The following is a 24962-nucleotide window of genomic DNA, read 5'->3' as shown; positions in this document are numbered from 1 at the left end:
AATATTTAATGTAGAGAAATGTATGTTCGTATCTGTCAGTATGTGGGAATATTCACAGATACACTGTGTTCATACAGGAATAACAGGTACATGTGTCCCTGGTTGCTACAGGAACATCAGCAGTTTGCATCTGATTAGAAATCTCTTTGATGATGAAGTGGCCACCTGATTGTGTGCAGTGAGAACAGAGATGTCAAGGTTTATTCCTGTGTTTGCATGTGTAATTTGTACCCAATGGACCCCTGCAGCTCTTTGGTTTTCCAAGGAAACAAAGGGGATGGTTCCCTCAATAGCAAACTATTATTAACATGAAATGTCAAATGCAGTTTTTCATGTGTTTTGAAAGACATGAAAATCAGCTGAACAGCTGTTAAATATGGAACCTTGTGCAGAAATCTTAATACTTCAGATTGGCAGTGGAATGCATTTCATACACCAGATGGATCAGACTTCATGTGTGTTTATGCATGCCTACCCTAACTTATCATTCCTGGTTTTTAACATTTGACAAGATTGGACAGTTTCAAAAAAGACATCCAGTCCATTTTAAAGGTACGTTCAAGCTAGAAATCAATTGCAAGGCTCATATTTTCTTGCTTTCTACAACATGAATAAGTGAAAATGCAACTTTCTATCTTACTAGCTGGAAAAGTGTATCGAGGTAGAAACTCAGTTGGGATTGCATCACAGATGGTGGTTCTGTCTCATAGACTGTACAAAATATGGACTTAGGATCTGAGACGTCACCCATCTGTTTCTGAAGAGCTGTTTTGAGGCCAATCGTCTGCGACAGCCATATTGCTGCTGTCGAGCGATTGTGACGTAAAGAGGCAGGTTTTCAGCCTCCTAGCCAACAGCTACAGTTTTCCCGCAGTCAGCTGTGCCTCTAATTGGAGGGCTTGTAATCTCAATATCTTCAAAATTGCTGCGCTAGAAAAAAAATTCACCCTCCTCAAAGTGTGTGCCGATCGAGAAATGAGCTATCCAGACTACACTCGTCACTTGTACCGGGCTGTAAACATGTTTATTTCTGCTGTAAAGATCGTTTTTTTCCCATTCATGTGTATGTGACTTCCGGTATATCCGGAGCCAGCCTCAAGCGGATCCTCGATGAACTGCAGTTCTTAGCACTTCTGCATTGGAATCATATTTTTAGACCAGAGGTTGCCGCTTGGTCTGACTTCTATTTTAAGAAAGAAAAACAGGTGTTATGGAAGTTTTTGTCTCATCCTCTTGTGGAAAGACCTGAGGAGGCACCTTTGTTTTAGTTTAATTTTTCAGCTTATAATGCCTTAATTTAAGAGGATAGGAAACTAGATAGGGTAGGAGACTTAGAGGAGAGAGTAGGGAATGTCATGCAGTAAAGGGCTGAGGGTCACATTTGAACCCAGCTTGAGGACTATCACTGTACATGGGGCACACAGTTTAACTGCTGAGCAAAACTGACCCCTCTGACTTTTACCAGTGTTATAAATCTGCATCACGATGATGCCTCTTTTAAGTTCTTTGCTATTAAATCTCAATTCTATTTATTTTTGGATTCATCCCGCTGTGGCTGCCCATATTACAGCTACAGCGTGGCTTGTGAGATAGAGTGAATCTGTCTCTCCCTGGAGACAGATGGACAGGAGCTTCACAGTCAAAATAGAGTGGCAGCATTTTGATTGCTTCGAAAAATCAGAAGAAGCGAGCCTGTCTTTGCTAACAGGACTTCAAACTGGACACTGGTCAGCTCCAAGTATCTGGAATCAGGAGTAAACTTAATCCAGAGAAAATATGAGCTGTCTGCACCCCCCACATGATTAGTGGTGGTTTTACCTGCACATCTAGAAAATGAATAATTGTGGGATGTGTTCAACCAACGCGAATGTATATAAATGATCCTGCAATCAAACTTATGAGATGAAACAGAGGACAATACTTGCTTCACTCTGTGTGAATCAATTAATTAACAAATTATCTCAGGCTTCTTCAACCCGGAGACCAGACACAAATTCAACATGAGCAAGAATTTGGTAACATTCCTCATCAGTGTTAATAGAAAAAAACTTCCTTTTAACATGCCCTGTTGGGAAATCCTTAGTTCAGCCTCTGACAAAGGACTTTAGAGACCCTCTCTTTAAAGCCCACCTCCCTACAAGCCCGTCTTCTGATTGGCCAGCTCTTGAGGGAGACCTCTTTATAGCACCATGACCAAATACAGCGTGCATGACTTTGTGATGTCACAAAATCTCCTAGATAGAAAACACTGTGTGAACCTGGCTGTCAGAGCAGCCTACAGACTGATATGTTTGTTTTGAATCTTTGCCCAAGCTTAGTATGAATATCCAACATTTTAACAGTATAAAAAAATGTAACAGCACATTCCCCTATCCCTTTGGGAAACAAATGCCCACAGATTTAAAGTGGGTCATAAGTCTGTTTTTTCTTCAGGATGGAATTAGCTGAATGTATGATACAATTAAAAACTCTTACAGCTCTTGTTAATATTTTCCTTCTGCTGTATCTTTGCGTCTTTCTGACCAATAAGAAACAAGAACAACCTACTCGTGAAGTTAGCATTCTGTACACCTCCATAAACATGCCATTCTTACTCATGTTTCAAGAATGTATTGAGCATAAGATAGAGAGAAGAACACGTTCCAAGGTCAACATCTTTGACTTAAGTCATGTTGACAAGCGTGTGCACAGAACGTAAGAGCTGGAGAGTAATTGAAAAAGCTCCTTGTGAGAAATCCTTTTCTTAACATCCACTCAAGAGGAATTTAAAAAGCGTTTTCTTGTGAAACATTAAGTTTTTATTCTTCACACTGAATGTACTTCTTTGTGTAATTGTACAAACACTTTCTAATTTGTTTCTGTGTTACTGTTCTGAGTTTCTGTGACTCAGCTTTGGGCAACAGTGAGTGCCATGTGTGCAGGTGGCCGGCAGCATGAGTCCTCCTCTCCCTCTTTATGGCATCTGCTGCTTTTGTCAACAAGACTCCACTAATCTGTTATTTTATGTTCTCCAAATAGCTATTTAATTGCAGTTATATGACCATTTGCTGCTTTCCGTCCTGTTTTCTCGTTATATATTATCCCTCCTCAAAATGATTTGCAGCTTAATGTTCTTGTTCTGTACTTAATCACATGACACGTGGTGATACTGTGTCCAAAAACATTCAGTGCAAAGAAGGTGAAGGTTGCATACATTCACACACTATTGTTTGTATTCACACACACATGCACACATGCCACTTCTGGATGCCTTTCATTGACTTACACTATTCCTTAGAAGTGTGCCCTTTTAATGTGTGTGACAGCTATTGTTGGCATAGAGGTCATGGACGCTGCTCACTTTGTAAAATATTGCTGGCTGACTCCCAAGAAGATCATGTGAGTGAGTCTGGTGTTACATGTGTGTGTGTTTGAGAGGGTACTGTAAAATCTTACTGCAGCTGTTGTGACGTAGGTCTAAATTACTGTACATACAGTCCTTGAATTAATGTCTCCCTCCTTTCACTTTACAGTTGGCAGAGTATCCCTGTGATCACTGAGGGGAAGGATAAAAGGAGATCCTTACATTTAATGATGCTTTCTCAGATTAAAAACATCATTATCCGTAGTGGCACTAAAAGTGGAAATAGAGCTGAGTGGCCTGTAAAAGTCTGTATAACACCTCTGCCTTGCACACACAGTGAACAAGCAAAATGAGGTAGAGGAAGTGTGAAACTTGTCTATATTACTCGTGGTGCCGCAGTGCTGCAAGGGAATGAAATTGTTTTCGGTGTTACGTTTGGTGTGTCCCTCTGAAGATGAAATGAACCAATACATTACTCAGGGCATCGTCATGTGAAATCTGAAAGTAGCACTTTTCATCACCCGTTCACAGAACTCCTAAAAGCTCCTGAAATCTTCCTGGTGGGTGGCATGTGTGAAAGCTGCAGGCCCTTTAGTAAAATTTCTGTGTGAAGTTGGAGCGAGTTGATGTGAGAAATATTCAGGAAAATTCACCCCAAGCAAGCTGAGGATGTTCATATTATATGACTGATGTTTCAGTCATACAGATCATGCTCATTCAAAGTTTAAAGGACTTGACTGAAGTTCTTGATTATTTTTTGCCTCTTCAGAAACGGCTTTACAGCTTAGTAGAAGTTTTAAACTGAAGACGTTTTTATACAAGAAGTAAAGGTCTTCAAACCTTTGATCATGACCAGTTGCCTGCTGACTGAACTTTGTAACAACCTAACTAGCGGTGGGAATTGATAAGATTTGATCAATGTCAATGCCATTGTCAATTCTGCTTATCAATCCAATTCCTAATCAATTTTTTTGGGGGAAAAAAGTTGTTCTACACAGTCTTCCGCACCAATAGGAACCATTTTCTTTTTTCCCAAATTATGTCTGCACAAGACAGAACATGAACATGTTCAACTTGAACATACTGAACAATAGATTGACCTCATTCTCGGCCGCTTGAGTCCAGACGGGCCCCTCGAGCCTGGAGGAAAAGACTGAATTTGGAGAGGAAAAACGCTTTTCCTCCGGGGGTCATCGCGGAGGTATTTTACCCACTCTTGGTGCCTCATTTTTGGCTGCATGAGTCCGGATGTGGCCCCTGGAGCCTGGAGGGAAATACTTTGAATTTGGAGAGGAAAATCGCTTTTCCTCTGGGAGTCATCGCGGAGGCCTGTTTCCTCGTGGTTGAAGGAGTTGTGCATCGCAGAGTGGGAAATAAATCGTTCAGAAGAATCGATAACATTTGAGGTGTACAATTCCAATGGAATTGATCAATTGAAACCGGTTCTAAGTCGGACCCTGTTTTCGATTCCCACCCCTAAACCCAACATATGAAGTCATTTGGATCACTTCCACTGTGGAAATCAGCAGCCTTTTTCTTAATGAGATTCCACTACAGCACCAGAATGAAGCTCCAGTGTCATTGTGCCTTTGTACTTTTGCTTTTCATCCCCAAGTGGTGTAATATTGGTGTCCTGGTGTGTGTTTTTGCATTGCATTACTGTGTTGCAGGAGAGACAATGTTGAAAATCACAACAAGAACCTCACATGCTCACTCTTAGAAGATCACACACACACACACACACACGCACACATGCACACACACACAGAAGTGTCATTCTGTCCTGTCCATGGACTGTATAATAAATGGATGTAGTATCCGTGACGTCACCCATCTGTTTTGAAGCCAATTGTCAGTGGAAGCCATATTGGAAACACTGAACTCAACCAACAGCTTCAGTGTTCCCGCCTGTCAGTCAAGTCAGTCGGGTCCTTAAATGGCAAACTCGTAATCTAAATATCTTCTGAACTGTTGCCTTCAAAAAAATTCACCCCCCGCACAGTGTGCCGATAGAAAAATTAGCTATTCAGACCCAAGCCGTTTTTTGAACCAGGCTGTAAACATGTTTATTATTGCTGCAAAGATCATCTTTTTTGAATTGGTGTGTATGTGGTTTCCGATGTTTCTGCAGTCAGCCTCTAGAGGATGCTCAATGAACTACAGTTTTTAACACTTTTCATAACACGAGCTCAGCTGCTGAATGGCGTCCCCCATCATTACACCTGTCTGTATTTTAAGAAGTGGACAACGTGTAAGAGAGGTGCGACAGACCCATCTTAAACATGCAATGTAAAAGGGGCCAGTTACTCCCGAAAAAGGCACCCCAATGGGCTATACATGTATTGCAGGTAGACCAAGGAAATCCTCTAAAGTTTCCAAGTTACTATTTCTACTTTTTTTGTTGCTTAATAAATTCCATGATTATATGGATTGTGCGTTTGCACTGCTTATACCAAGGCAACCTTCAAAAAATGTTGTTCTGGCTATGAAATACTGCAATTGATTTTTTTCCCCACACATTGACTACATCAGGGTGAGGTTTAATTTGAGTTTCAAGGTTAGCACTCTTAAGTTTATGAAAAGCTGTTGTAAGTCTTTTATCGACACTTTTCCTCTTTGAAATTGTTTTTCAATTGTCTCTTAATATATATTTGTTCCACCAGTTAAAGTTCAGTGATGTTAGGGTTGGAATACAGTATGTATAGAGGTGGGGGTTTGTGAACTGTGTTGAATCTACACCTCTGCATTGTTGATAACCAGGGGAAATCGTGTATTATTTCGTGGTTCCAATGGCTACATTTTCCTAAATTGTCAGCATATTTGGATGATGCTGGATTTGGCTGTTGATGACCCTTAAATGTGACATCATATAATAAAAACTACACATGCAGAATGCACTATTGTTCACAATGCTGCTTATCCAGTTCAGATCTCACAGCTCTATACATATTCATTTTATTTGAATCTTTATGAGCTCATGCCTCGCTCTTTTCCCTCAAGAAAAGAAAAACTTTAAATTTGCAATACACTTTCTGTCTTTATGTTTTTTCCACTTTGATGCCTTACACAATAAAGTCAGCTCTCTTACAGCGCTCCTTGCTCTTATTACTTCCACTCCTGCAGGTTTTTATGTTAGACTCTGGGTTATGATTGCAAAAGCCGGAGCTTTTTCCTGACATACGAGCAAATGAAACACATCTTTATTTATGTTTTTCATAAGGCCAACCTTCCATGATTTTTAACATTGTGGATATGAATCTTTCTAAGTGAACAGTGGGCTCTAACAAGGCAGTGAAAAAAATAATATGGTAGGAAGCGGACTATGAGGCTGATATTGCATGCAGGGCCCAAGATAACAGTTGTGGTCATTACTTCTCTCTCTCTCGTTCGTTATCCCTTCTCATGCAAGAGTCTCCTATCTCCCTCTGTCTCAGCCTGTTCTGTCAGAAGTGCACTGTGCTCTCTCTATGCATAATAAATGATATGGTTTTCCCCAAAGAACCTGAAATTCAAGTTGTGCCCAAAATTTCAGAGTGAAGCAGAGAGGAAATAAGGCTTATGTGACGAAGAGGAAATTGAGTTTTTCTACTGAGTGAAGGGGGGTGAAAAAAAGTCACCTGCTTTTCAATGAAGGCAAGGTGCTTTTCAAAAATAGAGGTTAAGAACTGATTTAGAAAAAGAGCAGTTCACAAGCCTTTGGTTGACATCACTGACCACATCCACTCACGTTATACTGTCTGTGGAGCCCATGCATCCAAATTATGTTTCATGCAAACCCCAAATCATAAATCAGCTTTGCAGCTGAAGTAAATCTCGCCTCAGCATCCAGTGGAGTGCTTTGCTTTCCCACTGATGGACTGATTGATGTCTCCATATTCCAGCTTTTTACTCACTTTGATTTAAGCTTTAGCAGGTCAGAGTCTGAGAACAACTGTTCTTGATTAAATTGGGTCGTTTGATATGCAAGTTGACTCACAAAATGTTTACCCTGTTGCTGTCACCTGAACATCCCAGCTGTTGTTAAATAGTATGAATAAACTGTTTTGGTCGACACCACAATTTGACCATGAACCAAATTCATTTGGCAGCTACAGTCGCTGAAATTATGAATCAATCTTTGCTTGTTTATCTTTCAGACTGTTCTGTCTTTTCATAGCAGTTCACAGTGAGTGAGTAACCTTTAAATCTGTCTCTGTGATGTCTGGGTCTTATTGCACAGCAAATGATGTAATATTTTAGCCTGTACTCATCAGGAGAACACTACCTACACCTTTTAATATTAAGTAAACTATGCTAGCGGCTTTTTGAGTTTGTTTGTAGTCACAGTAGGCTCAAATGCTATCATCAGTATGCTAAGTGGAGCTCTGAATCTAAAAAGACCCCCAGATTATGGACAGTGTTTCATGTTTGTGGACCAGTGGCCAAGGTTCTTTTCTATGGTTGAGGTCAGATTGGGGGGGCCGAATAAGAGGACTTCAGATTTGGAATTATTAAGCTGGAGACAGTTAAGAGACATTCAGCTTTTGATGTCAGAGAGACAGGCCATAATATTTGCAAGTTCACCGCTGTGGCTACCGGTTAGTGGGACATATGATTGCGTGTCGTCTGCATAGAAATGAAAGTTGATGATATGATTCCGAATGATTTGACGCAGAGGAAACATGTTTATGGAAAATAATAATGGACCAAGAATTGACCCCTGGGGAACCCCGCATGTGAGATTATTGTACATCATGACAATAATCTGAAAGGTCAAGTAATTACAATATTTGCTTTGGGGACATGACTAGTGTTCCCAAATTGGATTGCAGTGCATGCAACAGTTCTGAAATGTTCATCCCAACACGTACAACACAATGAAAAAAATCAGAAGATCTCTCAAGTTTTTAAGCCGAGACTCATGACTGTCTGTACCAAATTCTCACAGCCAAATCTAAAATGTTAACCTCATGTTGATTGCAAATGGGTGCTTTTACAACACTGATACGTTTATAGATTTTTAAGTTTGTTGTGGAGCTTTGATGCCTTTGTTGAGAGGAAAGGTCAGTGGACAGATTAGAAAACTATGGAAGAGAGAGCAACAGACCAGGTTAGATTTGAAACCAGACTGCCCGCTTTAAGGACTATGGCTTCTGTACATGGGGTGCTTTAACCATTTCAACCGTAAGACCAAACTAAAACACTTAAATTCAGGCAATTTTATACAACTTACAATCAGAACTGAGCTGTTAACTGAAGGCTATCAATCCAACAGTTGCAGAAATTTATACGACCACAAAAAGATGATGATCAGTTAGACAGATGTAGATCAATTTGACAGCCAAGCCACCAGGATGGATTAAAATATAAACAACAGTCATAATCATCCTATAACAGAGTTTGTTTACTCTGAAAGCATTATCTGTTCTTTATCTCTTTATGCATATGAATGCTTAAACATGCACAACACTTACTGCAGCGAGACGGAGTAAAACAAGGACACAGGTGTAAAAGCAAATCATCAGAACTAAATTCAATTGCTTATGAACAGACGCTTAAATATACTCTCTTGTGCAACATTTCCCTGTAGGCAATAAGTCTGGAAGGCAACCTTATTATGTTCTGGTGTTACTGCAAGCCTAGGTTTATTATATTGTTCAGTTATTATTGCAGGGTTTGATATACGGAGTCGTGCACTCCTTTCCGTCACTGTAGGATCAGAAGAAAAGCCGGCGTAATGATGCTCCGAAACCTGCACATGGAGGGAGAGGCAGAGAGAGGTGAGGAAAATGAGACAGTGAGAGAAAGGGCTGTGGAGCCGAGTACAAGACCGCCAGTGGATGAAAGGTTGAAGGAGAAAGTCACATGTATGAAAAAAATGGTTCAAGGAGAAGGAGGGAGGGCAAGAAGAAGACAGCAGTCTTCAATCAAGTCCTTTTATGTAAAGGCTCAGCAGCCTGTCATTTTTCTGAACACCGTTCTCCTATAGCTTGGCACTCATAATCTCTGCCCTTGTCTGATGCTCCACTAAAATCCACTCCTCTCAAACTCCACCTTTCATCCTTCCCTTTTTTCTCCCTCCTGTCTCATGCATGCATATAAACACGTCTTGTCAGGAGGCCACCCGGGGAGTGAAAATGATGCAAATTGTAGTGAGCCGTAGTGACTGATCCTGATGTTATGCAATACTTGGTTCAGTGACCTCACACACTGCAGAGAAGCAGGATGAGAAGACAGCTGGGGAGTAAGATAGGGAAAGAGGGGATGATCTCTCCCACCTGCAGCACTCAGCAGTAATAAGTTATACCACTCCATGTCTTTGACTCCGGTTATATAATGTGACTCGATGGCTCCCTGCAAGTTGTTTTAAGGAGATCTGCCTGTGTGTAATAACGCTGCTGTTATCTCAGCTTCATTCATTGTATTGTTTAAACATCACATTTTGTGAAGTGCCTGGGAAATGAATTTAACCATTAAAACCCCCCTTGAAATCAAAACAAAGGATAGACTGTTACACATCAGACCAGACATCATGAAATGCAAGAGGATATTATGATACACCAATCTCCAAAAATGTGCACTGACATCTGATGATGCTTTATCCTCAGGGGTTAATGGCTAACTTTTCCTGGCTTGCAATGGAGCAGTACGTTATTCACATGAGTGGTAAAGGACATCCAAGCTGAGACTTCCCTTTTCCATGTGCTTATTACGGTTAACATTGGGGAGAGAACTTTGACATGCAAGAACCGAGTTGGAACGGGGAGAGGACTTACAGCAGATGCCTATTTATAGAAATATAGGAAGAGCTACATAGTTTTCAGGCAATATCTGATGGGTTCTGGAGATTGCATTGCGGGTTATGCAATCCACTTCTTTTGCCCTGCATATAGCTAAAGCCGGAACCAGTGGGTAGTTCTACTCTTAAAATGAAAACTAGATTTCAAAAATGTCATCTTTAACCTACAGATTTTGCATTATATGCAGCTAGTTGGTTCGTTTTTTGGGTAGGGATTAAAGTATCAGCAACATAGATTTTCATTTTCAACTCCAGCCTTCCTTTAGTGCCATCCTAAAGAAAAACAAACTACATTAAAGGCTTTACTACAACTGTTTCTGGCTTCCTTAATTACCACCTGGCTGTGTTAAACACTTGATTCTGATTGGTCAAGGGACCCTAGGGACCCTAGTCATATAAGGAGTAGACGCTGCATTGGCTGCTGGGGCGCAAGAAATACGGCCCCCATCTTGGTCCGGTCATCCTACCCATGATCCTACCTGTAAATATCAACTGAAGCAGCAGAGACGCAAAATACCTATCATACATCACATACATCACACTCAGAATATGTTTTTATTACTGTTAAGCCCACTATGAATATTAAAATATGCCGAACCATGTGTCCTGTATCATACCTACTTATATGACGTTTGCAGAAAAAAAACCCTGCATGAAAATGAGTTTAGTATTCAGCGAGTTATGATTGATAAAATGCGCTGAAATGCTGCTTAATTGCGCCTGCCAAACAGATTACACTGAGTGGAGCGGGTGACCGGACCAAGATGGCGGCCCCACGGCTCGTCAGCACCAATAGGTAGTAGCGGCCGATGCGGCGTCTACTCTTTATTATGTCTATGCTAGGGACAACCTGATCGCCAGGGCTGGGTACACATTGTTTAATCCATTCATCGTTAATTATGGACCTTACTTTTTAAAATTAATTTAAAACTTGGATATTAGTATGAAAAACAATTATCCATTTTTTACTTGCATTAAACTTGGTTTTCTTTTGGGCGCTGGTGGCCTAGCGGTCTAAGCGCTCCACGCACAGAGGCTACAGTCCTTGTCTCAGGGGTCGCCGGTAGGGATGGGTACCGAATTCGATACTTTTATAGGTACCGACCGAATTCCGTCGGTACTACCGAGTACCGACTCATGTAAAATCAAACGGTACCATGTTTCGGTACCTAAACGCATCCCCGTGACTGTGAGGGAGTGGAAGAGGAGGCTATTTTTCCATACTTTCCCCCTGTAATAAGTCAGAGACTAATCGGGTGGACGTCTATGCTCTCTGCCCTCTGCACCTGCGCGGGAGCGCGCCAAACGGAGCCTGCAGCTGATGCACTCACCGCAGGCAGAGCTGCAGAAGGATTAAGTTTATTTTATACAGTCTATGGTTGAGACTGACCCTCTCCCTCTGACAACCTGCCCTGTTTATAACCGTTCCTGTGTGCGTGAATGCCCAAAAAGTAAGTTGTGTGTCCTGTTCTTATAAAGAGACTGACTTTTTCCCGCCCCCAGGCGTTCACGTGTGTTCATTGATAAACTCCTGAAAGAGCAATTAGACGCCACGAGCACGTGTCAGCGAAAATATCTAATCACCTATATAATCCTGTTTCTGTTCATTTCATGTTAAATTAAATAAATATGTTAAATTAAACAAATTTGAGATATTTTTTAAAATTAATATTTATGACCACAAAAAAACACAAAAGTACCGAAAATTGGTACCGTTGAGTCCCGGTACCGATTCCCAGGTACCGGGTATCGGTACCGTATCGGTTCAAATGTAAAAGGTACCCATCCTTAGTCGCCGGTTCGATTCCTGGCCCGTCGACCATTTCCTGCATGTCTTCCCCTGTTCTCTACGCCCCATATTTCCTGTCTCTCTTCAGCTGACCTATAAAATAAAGGTAAAAAGGGCGAAAAAAATAGAATAATAATAATTAAAAATAGATAAATTCATTCGGTTTTCTTTAATGATGTTATTTTCACGCTATACCTGACTTCACTCCAGGAACGCAGCATTGTGGCAGCAGACGGTGGCTGTTTTCGAAACCGCCTGCTACATACTACCTAGAATTGTAGTATGCAGTACGTACAGCATACTGTATACTGTGTTTGAAGGTAGTATCTAGTCTGACTGTTCTGTTGGATCTGTAATGCAGTATGCTGAGCCAAGTGTTGCTTGAATTTCAGTTTCGGAAAGCGAAAGTAGACGGCCAAGCTGATGGCGAAAAAGCTTCTTTAGCATTCATTAATGATTTAAAAAAGTTAAGAAGTGGTTTATTTTGAATTTAATAATTTTCACAGCACTGAAACACTGAGTGCCCCCCCGTCAAAAAAGAAGAAAAAAGAAAAAGCGGAATGAGCGTGTGCATTGTGGGAAACAGTATGGAGGGAGACTTTTCCAGAATACTACATACTGCATTTTGGCCAAATCAGTACGTACTACTAGTATAGTAGGTGGTTTTGGAAACAGCCAGCGTCTATTCTGAGGCAGGAAGCATCTAGTGATTGGTCATGAATAACCTGGCTCTTGTAGTTGAAGGATATACTGGTCCTATGAAGTGGCATTTAGGAGCCAAAAAAGCTGGTTCCTGCAGAGCCAAATGATCTTTAACGCTATAAAAGACCTTGAATTCACATCATTAGGAGAATGCAGCTGAGGTTGTTCACCTGAGAGGAAACCCTGCCCTTACATGGAAAGATAGCTTGGAGACAATTTGAGCAAAAGCATACAGCCTTTGTAGATTTGAAGCAATGTATTAATAAGAAATATTTACCGTTCCCACCTCTGCTCATCACACATCGTAATATAAAAATGAAAGGAGTCTGGCAGATTTCAAGCACTGCCCGTTAACACATTTTTTTGCAGTTTACTACATTGAAAAGAATGCCTTTTCTGAAAGCCAATGAGTTCTTTCCACATGTTCAAATATGCAGAGTTTCCAGATAGAAAATACCTTTCAGGTTAGGTTGAGTTGACAGAACAGGCAAACACAATTCATAATGCAGGCGGCGTTCTTCGAGCCTCTGTGGAAGTATCTAAACCATCTTATCCTGGAGAAAAGCACCGACTCTGGGTTATCTTGCTCCAGACCTTTCAAGCTCCATTGCTCTGAGCTGCTGCACTAACTGAAGCCATCAAATTAGGCTTTAGGCTATAAGGCTATAGTCTACTTGTGTGGCACGGCTTACACTACTGTTGTGCAACCATAAGATATTGCCTCCATAAGCCAGCTGTCATCCTCAGCTTCCTCCCACAAAGCTTGTGTGACCAACACTGCTCTGGCATATAAATTTATCAAACCATTACAGGGAGCTCACACCCACCTTCACGTTGTGCTGATTCAGCACAAACCCAGCAAATGCAGTCATTCATGTTCACTCAGCAGGCCTACGTTTGTGCTGAAACAGCACTGTGGGATGCGTGTCCTTGTGATGAAAAGTCACAGTTTTAGAGCTGAAACTGGAAGGATTCCTGCAAACTGAGGCAAGTTAAAGTGACACTCACCATCCGTTTGGAGGGAAGAACTGCTTTAACGTGAAGTCGTGAAGGTTAGACGAAAGGAGGGAGAGATTCTGGGAATCTGTCCTCAAGTTCAAGAACATGAGAGCATGTGTGTGTTTGTGTGTGTGTGTATGTGTGTGCTCCTCTCTCTCTCCGACTCGCTGCTTATCTTGATGAAATTCACCTGGTGATATTAACAATGTGTTAGTATTTAATAGAATACTTCAAAGACATCAAAGCTAACCACTTAACATCCTTTGATACTTGCTTCTCATCATCATCATTGATTTGAATTTTAGTGATCTGAAGTGACCAACAGGCCATGAATCAGACTACTGTTTCCAAAAATAATATTTTAATCAGCCCTACATTTCTGTCAACATGCAAACAGAAGATTCTCAGAACAAAGATGACTGGAAACAACATATATAAACTTCTCTACAAAATACACTGCTTATTTTTGCTTGTGTAGTGAACATGTTCCACCTGCGCCCTGCACAACCACCTGCTCACTATACATTATCCTGCTTACCTTCTGTTTACCTACTGAAGATATAAACAAGCAGACCCAAAGCATTGATTCAAAGGTGATTTCAATAATTAAAAAAAATTAAAGTATTTATATAGCTAAAAAAATAGGCCCTCAGATTAATGGTAACGCCTCTGTGGCAATGGTTACTTATCGGCGTACTTGAGGGAGGAATTCAGGTTGAACTGAGCATAACAATAACAATCAAGTTAAAACACTAATTTGCTCAATTGTAATAAATCATATCAAATTTAACATTTCCATTGAAGGTTGCGTTAGATTAGTTGAATGGGACTTCTGAAGGAATATTTACGTTTACATTTCTGCCCTCATTCAGGTCTCCTGTTTTGGACCCACTATACATGCTCCTCGTGTTCTCTGGAATTTGATGTTCTTTAATTCAAACATTCTAGCCATCAATACTGTAGCCACAAAGTCAAGGTGTGTTGTGTTATTGTGTTGACAGTTTAGTTTTTGAAAAAGAGGAGATTTTTCTTACAAAAGTATTTTTAAATCACTTGATGTGGAGCTGAAGCAGTTCCGATCCTCTCTGCTTCAACCAGCCCTTCAGCCTTTCCACTCTGTTATCTGGTCTCAAATGAAGCAGGTTCATGAGGTCAGGCAGTGAGCTCTTCTGAATCACTTACTCCAGGATTCTTTTTCATTATATTTGACAAAACACCTGATACTCCTTTATCATGACTGTCTTTGACCTTATCAAACCTTCAAATATACAGTCCATGTCAAACTCTAAAGCCTTGTTCACCATTGATCTCCTGAGATTTCCTAGACACTTTATAAAGTTTATTTCCTACAGCTATCTCTCACAAAGTGAAGTCTCCCCTGCCGGACAAGAGGGGTGGTGGCGGGTCTCAGGAGGACAGATATGAAATGAAAAAGCAGGCAGCTGAAGCCACAGTGTAATGTTTACAGAGACAGAGACCTATATGATGTCTGGTTTTGCATTTATATCAATTCTCCTTCACCTCCTCAGATGTTTTTTTTTTATCATCCTGTGAGATGTCCCTCTTCTGGGTTCCCACCAGTTGCATGATATAAACATAATTATATATGGCGGCTCGCTCACAGTGAATTTTCCCAAATAACTCCAGCTGTGTTCTCACATCATCTCACCCTGACTTCCTTTGGTAATTCTGATAGGGGGCTGGCAGAAAAAGTCAAGATAAAGTTGAGATCAAAAATTCTGTTTCATGTTCACACATGTGGACCACTATGAAAACCTCAGGCTTCAGATACAATTTCTCCAATACAATCCAATGTTTTCTCCATGTGCAGTCTGCTGCAATGTTTTCCCGGAACACATTTTGCTCCCTCTGATGCACATGAGTCACTTTTCTGCTCTTCTATTTTTTCTTCTTTCTTTCTCTGTAACTCATATAAGTTGTGCAAAAGCAACATTGTGGCAATAATGTCCAATATAATGTATTAAAATAATTCTGTCTTAGGTTTGTGTTCCCTTTCTTTTTACACATTTCTATACAGCACAGGTCTTATGTTAGACTCCCACACCTGACAGAGCTCGGCCTGGAGCATAGTTTGACCACGGGGCCTCCTGGTTGTGTTTTTAATGGAGTTCTGTGATGTATGATGTTCGGCAGGTCTGTGTTTATCATGATGCTGTTAGTTTCATCAGGTGTGAGAGATGAGGGGAGTAAATTGAGGTTTCTCGCTCACACTGCCTCAAGGCACAGTGCAGAGCTGCGGAACATGTTTTTTGTTTTTTGAGACTTTGAGTCAGTTTGTTGCAGATGAATTTGCAGCTGCTGATGGCAAGATCATGCAATGTCCACAGCATTATTCGTCCATGTTTTTTTGTATGGTTTGTAAAGGGTGCTAGTTGTTTTTATGGAGACAGAGATTGTTGCTGCTGCACTATTATCCATTTAAAGCATAAATATCTTTCATAACACATCAAACAGTTTTAGGGAAAATAAATAAGGCTCTCTTTCTATTGTGGAAATTCTCCTTTGGTCATTGTTTGTGTGCATCTGCTGAGAGGCAGGGTGTTTTTATCTCTGTGCCCTCTCATGTTACTATAATTCACCCACCATATGGGCAGATAAGATAAAGAAAATATGAATGGATTCAACCAAGAGTCAGGCTTATAAAAGATGATGGTGAGTTGTAAGAGGGAGCAAGGTCCTTGTGTTTAATACACTTTAGTTGACTCAAAATAAATCACACATTTTAGCACGGGACATATAATTTATATACATTTATAACCCGCTCTCTTACTGATCTTTCGTCTGTGTAAGAAGCTTTATTCTGATTGGTCAAAACCCCTTGAGAACCCTATGACAACGGTTATTCACTTTCACTAACATGAGCAATGCCAGAGGTTAAATGAGAACGTCATGTAAAATCATTCTGCGACCCGGAGTCTTCATCAGGGCATGGTGTTCACGCCCTGATGAAGACTCCATGAGGGTCGAAACCTGTTGGCGTTTCTTTTTTTCCTGATCACTATTTTTAAACGTTATGGGCGTTTTTCCACCGCAGGAACTTTACCCCAGAACTTGGGACTTTACCCCTGAACCACGTGCGTTTCGACAGGAGGAACCAGGGTCTAAATTTAGTTCAGGGGGTAGATAATCTCCTCTATGAAAAACCCCTGCTTTGGGGGTAGTACTTTTCAAAGTTCCTGGGACTTTCGGTTGAACTGTCTTTTTGGAGTTAACACAGTTGTTGAAACGCAGAGGGAGTTCCTGGGAATGCATACTAGTTTAGTTTTTTATTAAGATTTCAATTTTCGATTTTTTTCTCCATAAGTCACTGGCCTGATTTGCACAATCTACCCGAGACTTCAGCCTGCGGTCGAAATGCAGACAACAATGGGGGCACAGGAACCTTTTAGTTCAGGGTAAAATCGTTCTGGGGGTTAAAAGACCCTGTAACTCTTGGTCGAAATGCAGCTTTTTTCCTAAACAATTACAGGCTTTTTAAACCCTTCCTTGACTCAAGCTAGCGTGCCTGAAGACAGCCCCCGTGGCTTCCCCCTGTTTGACAAGTTTTGCATCTTTCTTTAAGAGCACCTGGCTTCTACCTAGAGTTTACCACATTACCTCCATGAGCACATGGTAACTTTGTTTCCTTTTCCACAAGCCAAATACTTTATGAAGGTGAGCGTAATGAGGCATATATAAGACACACCAGGCACGGGTGTAAACAATGAGGGTAGGAAAGGTAATCAGGAGGTGGTAATCACTCAAAAGCACAAGTAACATAAGCACAAGTAACATAAACAAATCATACATGCGGTGAAGATTAGTGATAAAAGCTGTACAGGAAACAATTACTTAACTCTAAATAACAATGAAATACACATTTGCATTCTTCCTGTTATCATAACTGAACAGCAGGTTTAACAGAATAAAGTGAGCCAATAATCGTCACAATACGGTGAAACTATTGATCCTCTTTGTGTGCTGAGTCACATTATCGGTGATCTGCCTGCACAGATAGGCACAGATACAGATCTGACTCTCTCATTCTCACACACACTCACACGCAAACACAGTCTCACAATGGACACCAAAACAAACCAGCTATTTATCTCAACAGGAGATCAGTCATTCATCCAAGAATGCAAAGCGCTCACAGCAATAATTATTGTCTGTGGTTGAATTTTAATTACATGTTAGCATCGTGCCCCCTGAATTGACTTATGTGCGGAAGTATGTGTGCATGCTGTCAGGATTTCTTATCTTACACTCACACTAACACACTCTTTGGCTGCAGCACAATGAGCACAGCTCCGCACCACCTGCTGGTGTGTGCGAACAGAGAGGCAGAGCGGCAGAAAGAGACAGAGTTTGATCACAGCACAGACTCTCTGCTTTCATCTTTGAATTAGAGTGTCAGAACAACCAGCATGTTTCTTGAGGGCTTTGAAATGTTCTTGTTGTCTTTGTTTTCATTCAGATCATTGTTGTGGTTTTGTATTTAGTGGACAAATTACTCACAATTTCCTTGGGTCAAGACAACAGAAATAAGCCAATTTGCTGTCTGACGGAGAGTAAAGGAAGAGGTATGCTTCTCTGGTCTGCAAGGGGGGCTACTCGGACTCTTTCAGGGGGTTGTTTATTTTTAGTCTGATATGTAGTTAGCCTCTACTGTATATTTCGGCCTGAGCCTACCTATAACACTCCCTCAAATTCTTCAAGAACATTGTTCGAGCTTTAGTTGAGAATAAAGCAAAGCAAATCTTGCATCTATCAATTCAGTAGATCTAAAGAATGGGTTAGCTTAGCATAAAGACTGCACATAGGAGGAAACAGCTCGCTTGACTGTGTTCAGTGGCTTGTCCAGAGGGGTGACCAAGGGTGGCACTGGCACCCCTTAAAATCCAATTGGCCACCCCAGGGGCCACCCCAAAATCCCAAACTATGATTGGTTATTTGCCTTGTCAGAGGTGGGGTTTCTGTTAAAATCTTTAATTTGGGATGAGTTAAAAGGCTGACAGTAGATTTCTTTATTAGTGCCCTCAAATGTGACTTTGAAAAAACATTTCTTAAAGAATTAAGCTTAGAAGACTTATGCCATTTTGTCATGTTTTTTTTTAAAGTCAAAAGGAACATAACAACTGTTTAATACTTAAGTAGGTTGTGAAGACAGAAAGGGTATATGTTATTTATTTGTAAATGCACTGGCCACCCCTGCCTATGTGAGAGCCTCAGTTGGGCCACCCCGGTCAAAAAGTTCTGGACACGCCCCTGACTGTGTTCACAGATAACACTAACCTGTTGAAATGGCTCATAACCAGGTAAGACGGGGCGCCGTTGGCCTTGCGGTCTAAGCGCACACTGCACAGAGGCTATAGCCCTCGTCGCAGAGGTCGCAGGTTTCACAATTAAATGCATGTCATCCCTAACTCTCTATTCCTAACTAAAAAAAGGAATCAGGTAAGACTTTTTTTTTTCTAACAAAATTAAGACATAAAACGTAAATTCACCAATTTCCAGTAGTTTACGTTCATACCTTTTTTAGTTTGGTGCAGTTGCAGCACACTTTTCTCTCCAATAATGTATTAAATAAACCAAATACTATATACCATGGAAGCAATTGAAGCTTGCAACTTTTACGTCCCATTCTTGTATTTTGTGTCTTGCCAGGCAAAAGAAAAAGTATTCAGAAGCTTCATGTTTGACAGTTATAACAGTTGTGTCCATCTCTTTCTAATTCTCCACCAAAAACGAATTGGCAGTAAACCCAGGCTGTCTTTATATTAAGTTGATTTTTAAGAAGAAAAGTGTTCTGCTCTTCCAATGTATTTCCCTTTTAATTCAACTTTCCATGGCCCAATCCTAATCCACACACTCGTATCCATGAGGACTTTCAGACACTTTCCTGCCATGTGGATGAAGGCTCAGAGCTGTCCTTTCTTTTCAGTCTTGAGGTGTTTAAGAGCACTCAGACTTTAATTCCCATTAAGTGCCTTTTTCATGAGTCTGCATGTCTGTAAGCTTTCCTGATGGGTCTCTCTACAGTGCACAGCAACTTTCGTGACATACTATAAACCAGTAGTTTGTAGGGGGGAGACACGTGCTGATAGTCTCCTTGTTCACTTGTTAAGCTCAAAGTTTATTCATGCTGCAGAACAGTATTTGTGTCATTTGGCATCGAGGCTCCAAGCTCATTACTCCTTGCAGATTAACTTCATATGCAGAAATTAAAGAGTAATAAGATTGGACTAAATGCCAATTTGAGCCTACTGGCGGGTGCTTGGGAGGAGGTGGGGTTTAAAGTTTGCACGTAACACTGGAGCAGGGCAGCAGCAGCACTGGCAGGGCAGAAGCAGAGACAGGACATCTTGCAGCTGAAGTAGACTGCCAAATGAGAGCATGTTTGGTCAGCAGAGAGAGAGGATGACCTGTCAGTGTGAATCAGTGTAGCTCAAATTGCCTGCCTGAACTAGCTTGCAGGCGGCACTCCATTCGTGTTACTTTCCACATTTCTACAGTTAATAAAAGATACAAGAGGATCATGCTGATTTTCACAGTCTACATTTATTGAAAAAACTACTACAATGTGTCACACAAAAGAACCTCTGCATGTCTGGATCACCATGCTCGTATCCAATATTAACGCCCTTTTAGAAGTCGCCTTCTTTTTACTAATATTTTCCTTTAGCACCGGAGAGACTTGTGACTTCCCATTAATTTGATGTTACTCTTCGGCGAAATAGACACGTGAGCTTCAGGTAACACCCAGGAAAGGAGGCAAGCGCCACGTCGTACATCATGTGTTTTGGGTGCTTAAAACGCCAGGAGAAACTGTAATAGTTGGACATATAAGGTCAGGGGAGGGTGAAGGGATTATTTTTTTCTGTTGATTTGAACCTGTGCATTAACACTATAAAGGTTTTGTATTTCTGCAGTTTGGTCAAAGTTTTAGTTGGGCCTCTATCAGAGACTATAAATAATGGATGTAGTATCCGTGACATCACCCGTCTGTTTCTGAAGCACTGTTTTAAAGCCATTCGTTGTTGGGAGCCATATTGGGTATGCTGAACGCAACCTAACGTCTGTCAAGCTAGTGTGAGGTAAAGAGGCGGGCTTTAAGACTCCTAGCCAACAGCTACAGTGTTTCCACCTGTCAATCAAGTCAGCTGTGTATCTTATTATGGAAAACTTGTAATCGTAATACCTTCAAAATGCAGCGTTATGACAAAATTCAACCCCCTGTACAGTGTGTGCTTATCAAGGAATGAGCTATCCAGACTACACTAGTCTTTTGTACCAGGCTGTAAACGTGTGTATTTCTGCTGTAAAGAGTCTCTTTTTTCAATGGGTGTGTATGTGGTTTTCGGTACTTCTGGAGCCAGCCTCAAGCGGACACTCAAGAAACTGCAGTTTTTAAGACATCCGCATTGGCTTCAATTCTCATGGCCGGAGGTTGCAGCTTAGCCTCTGTGCATTTGTTGCTATATTAAAGACATAGAGGAGTCAAAATCAAGATGTTTCTTGATTGCATTATTTTTCTGGGGTCACCCTGCCTTGTCAATCTAACCCTCAAAACTCCTGTAATAACATAAATGCTCTACAAGTGCAATGATTCTCTGCTATTTGTCAATTTCAGGTTATTCACTGAGATGTGTAAAGAGCCATGAGCCAGTTTTATAGTTTGGACATGGAACGGTAGAGGTTGAGTTTACTCAAATTGGAAATTAGGGAGAAACCTAGAGCATGGTAGAGCATAAAAGAAATCAAGATGGTAGCAAAGAGGGAAATTAAGAGTGGAAGAAGGCCGATAAATGAAACGATAAGTGCAGAAGAGGAAAAACTACACTACAGCTATATCTTTACTGCAGCCATGGGATCTTCATTCTTCAGGGATAAAAATAAATGATCAGAGATTTTCAGGGCCACTCTGCTCTGAGCAGGAGCCACTTCTACCTCCAGTAGTCATTAAAGCAGGATTTATGAAGACGATAATGAAAACAGTCCCTCATTCATCAAACCCAGCTCTCGGGTAGACGGCAGACTGGCTGAACACAAAGGCAGGTAGGAAGAGCATCACAACAGCTGGCATGTTTACACAATGTGTCTGAACCCTGAATGAGCCAGGGGTCAACACAAAGATGGGGCTTAATGTTGGTACAATAATGCTGCTTGCCATCAGAGAGATGCGCAGAGGTCCCTCGAGTGGGTACTCTGCTGTGATACTTTTCATATAACAGGGAGATTTATGCTGTTCAGCTTGATCATCATAAAACATGAATCTCTGGATGTGTAAATGCTGATTTGTGCATTAACATCCTCCATTTCTTTTGTCTTTAAATGTCATGATGTCTCATTCTGAGTCACTTCGTTAATAACTGTTATGTATTATAAGAGCATAACTTGAAATACAAAATAAACAACTCTTCTGAGCTGTAATTAAATACAAGAAGCAAACAAACAGTATCAAGTGATTACCATGTTTATCGTACATGGTTGCCATTTAGCTCTGACATCACACTCTAGGTTGGGACCTCTACTTGTGATGAAATGTCTTTCGGTTCGCAAATGCTGTTTTGGTGAGAAAAACAGGCAACATTCAAGCGAAAGCAACATGGTTGATAACTATGGGCCTGTGTCTACTAGAAGCGCCATTTTTTCACACATAACCAATGCAGGTGGACATTTTCAGCACCAAAAGCGCCTGCTGGGTCAGCTGTTCTATGTCAATATGCTCTCAGTTGAAAATGGGTCTACTTTAGGAACTATGCTCCCCTCATCATTGTAACTTCTATCTCACTGACCAATCAAAATCAAGAATGGGTGGGACTTCTGACAGCAACTTTGTCACATACAAGGAATTTGAATTTTTTATTTTTATAAAATCTTGGTAATTAGCCCATTGAGAGAAAAAGGAGTGGAAACCAGAATCTTTGAATCTATCCACACTATTTAAAATACAGAACTGTTGACTAAGCCAATTGACTGCCATTGTTCTTCTGACGTCTGCACTCTTCCCTAGGGAAACTTTCCATCGGAATTATGGGAATTTATAGGAATTAACTGGGAATTGAGGGTAACTTAATGGAAAGGTATCATATCAAAGCATAAATATTTGTTTTGTTATAAGCAGACATCCATCCAAAATAATACAATTAAAATAGATGTATTTGTAAGTAGAACTTTATCAAGTGTTAAATATTTTATTGAACAATAAATTCTTTCATTGAAGAACAAAAACTTGAATGTTGAGTTGAATATTACTCTTCCCCCTAACCCAATCCATTCAAAAATGAACAAAAATGCAATCCCAACAAAGTCCCATTCAAAATGTTAAATGAAAAGAGCCCCTCTCCCTCCAAAAAAGTCCCATTCAACATGCAAATAAAAAAGTATCTTCTCTCAAGCTTCTCAAGCCTATCCTCTGCAGGATTCCAGAAATCATCTGTGCATGTGATGGAGGAATGCACAGTGCATGTAGTGGGCGTGATCTCAATAGCCCTGCAGTAAGCAGTGTGCCATGTGCATGTGATTGAGGGATAGCATAGATATTCAACTGTACTTGCATGAAATCTGGTTGTTTTAGTCAGGATGATGCTAAAATATATTTTCCCCAACTAACTATACTATATCCAAGACTGAACACTTCAGGCATTCCTTTGTGCCCTCTGCCATCAGACTGTTTAACAGTAACGGAGAACAGTAAAGTTTCCAACTTTTAAAATTCCCAGAATTTTGCAACCCTACTCTTCCAGTATGTGACTAAACACAGGTTCCTCTTCTATCGTTCCTGGTAATGACTGCGCCATGGCAGCGGAAAAAATTATTCAAGACTCCAACAGCTGCTCAGTCAGAAACACTCCACCGCTGACATTCCTGCTGGGAATACTTTGTCTCAATGCCTTTCTTTTACCACATGGTCCGCTGATGGAAAAATGTGCCATTGTCATAGAAGATGTTATACACTGGCTGCTTTTTCCCATTACACTTTCACACTCCTCCTCTTCATTCTTTCCTTACTGTAGGCGGAGTTACAAGTGAGGATCCCAGGCAGGGCTTTTTCCGTTAGCTTAACACAGCTATCCTTAGTGGAGCTCTGTGTGTGTGTGTGTGTGTGTGTGTGTTTGTGTGTGTGTGTAGCAGTTGAGTCCTGTGTGAACCCTTGGCATTCTTGCATGGTGGCAAAAGTCACCATCAGGGCCAGATCGATTTCCCCAGTCCTGGAAATAGGACAACAAGCTGTCAGAAATCTCCCTCTTGGAGCACTCTCACTCCAACGAATGTGGTTTTCCAAACGTATGGAAAATAGTTTCCGTGTGACGCCCCTGTCCAGCCTGTCAGGGCGACCGAAAGTGACATTGTCAATCAGCCAAGTGGGTCAGTCAGCGATGAGTGAATGATGTGTGTGTTGATGGATTTGTCACAAGGGGCCGTGGGATAGAGTCACCTCATTCGCTCCTGCTCCTGCTGCTGTTACTATTGTTGTGCTGCTTTGGTTCTGGTCTAACATGAGGCCTCTGACACTACGCTGCAGACAGATCCTAAGCCCCCAGCTTTCCTTTGCTATGTGGGCTTTCCCCAGGTGTCAAGAGTGTGCAGTGAGAGCCGTAATCCTGGTATTTTCCTTTCTGTGTGTATTTTTATCACTGCTATTTCAGTAAACTGTTAAATCGGTCATTGGACTTTGAACAAGAGCACGTTGTTGCGGTTTGAAGTAGCTTTGTCAGAAGTCCTCTGGAGCTCTACCAAAGTTTTCAGAAGTTGTTCCACAATCTCAATTATCTATTTCCGGTGTGCTATTACTGAAAAAAAAAGTTTCAATGCACATTGTTACCTATTAAAATCCCCTTTTGGTTATATGTGAAATATTAGGATGCACTAACCCCAGTAGATGTTCAAGAAAAACTAACTTGAGACACATTTTGGTCTAAAAAATAATCCCTCACGATGTGAAGATCTTGTAAATTGGTGGACTGAGACAAATAAGATGTTAAAAAAGATTACTACCTGGTGAAATTGGTATAAACCTGAATCCTCAAATCTGGGTGAATAGATGGAAATAGTTTTATAAATCTTTGTAATAGAGAGGGTGACTTTCTCTCTGACTTTTCTTTTCTTTTCTCATTCATTTTTCCTTTAGAACTATACGTTACTCCTCAAAAATTACTCCAAAATATCAAATGTGTTTCATTTGTATAATGTATGAAAATGTTTAGAAGCAAAATGTGCCGGAACCCTTTTTCGTGGATTGATTTGACCTGATGTGTGATCAGTTTGCTTCTGGTAGTGATCATGTCAGTTAAAGATAATAACCATCATCATGGAGTTGTCAAGGGGTTTTGACCAATTAGAATCAA

General features: G+C 40.8%; 1 protein-coding gene across 2 annotated transcripts in view; it reads left to right on the top strand.

The window, feature by feature from the left end:
• The window catches only part of pitpnc1a (phosphatidylinositol transfer protein cytoplasmic 1a), a 60898-nt gene that overhangs the window by 11551 nt on the left and 24385 nt on the right, over positions 1-24962 (top strand). Inside the window, exon 1 of one of the 2 annotated variants that reach the window (XM_034710608.1) lies at positions 24123-24221. The exons of the other annotated variant lie outside the window; for it this stretch is intronic. Coding sequence (XP_034566499.1) covers positions 24171-24221 — 51 coding nt within the window. The 5' untranslated portion in view covers positions 24123-24170. Of the gene's footprint in view, positions 1-24122; positions 24222-24962 lie in introns of those variants that run through there. 2 annotated transcript variants of the gene reach the window in all.

Source organism: Notolabrus celidotus, chromosome 20 (genome assembly GCF_009762535.1).
Source record: "Notolabrus celidotus isolate fNotCel1 chromosome 20, fNotCel1.pri, whole genome shotgun sequence".
Lineage (NCBI taxonomy): Eukaryota > Metazoa > Chordata > Actinopteri > Labriformes > Labridae > Notolabrus > Notolabrus celidotus.
Note: the sequence above shows the minus strand (reverse complement) of the source record. Positions and strands in the feature narration are given on the sequence as shown.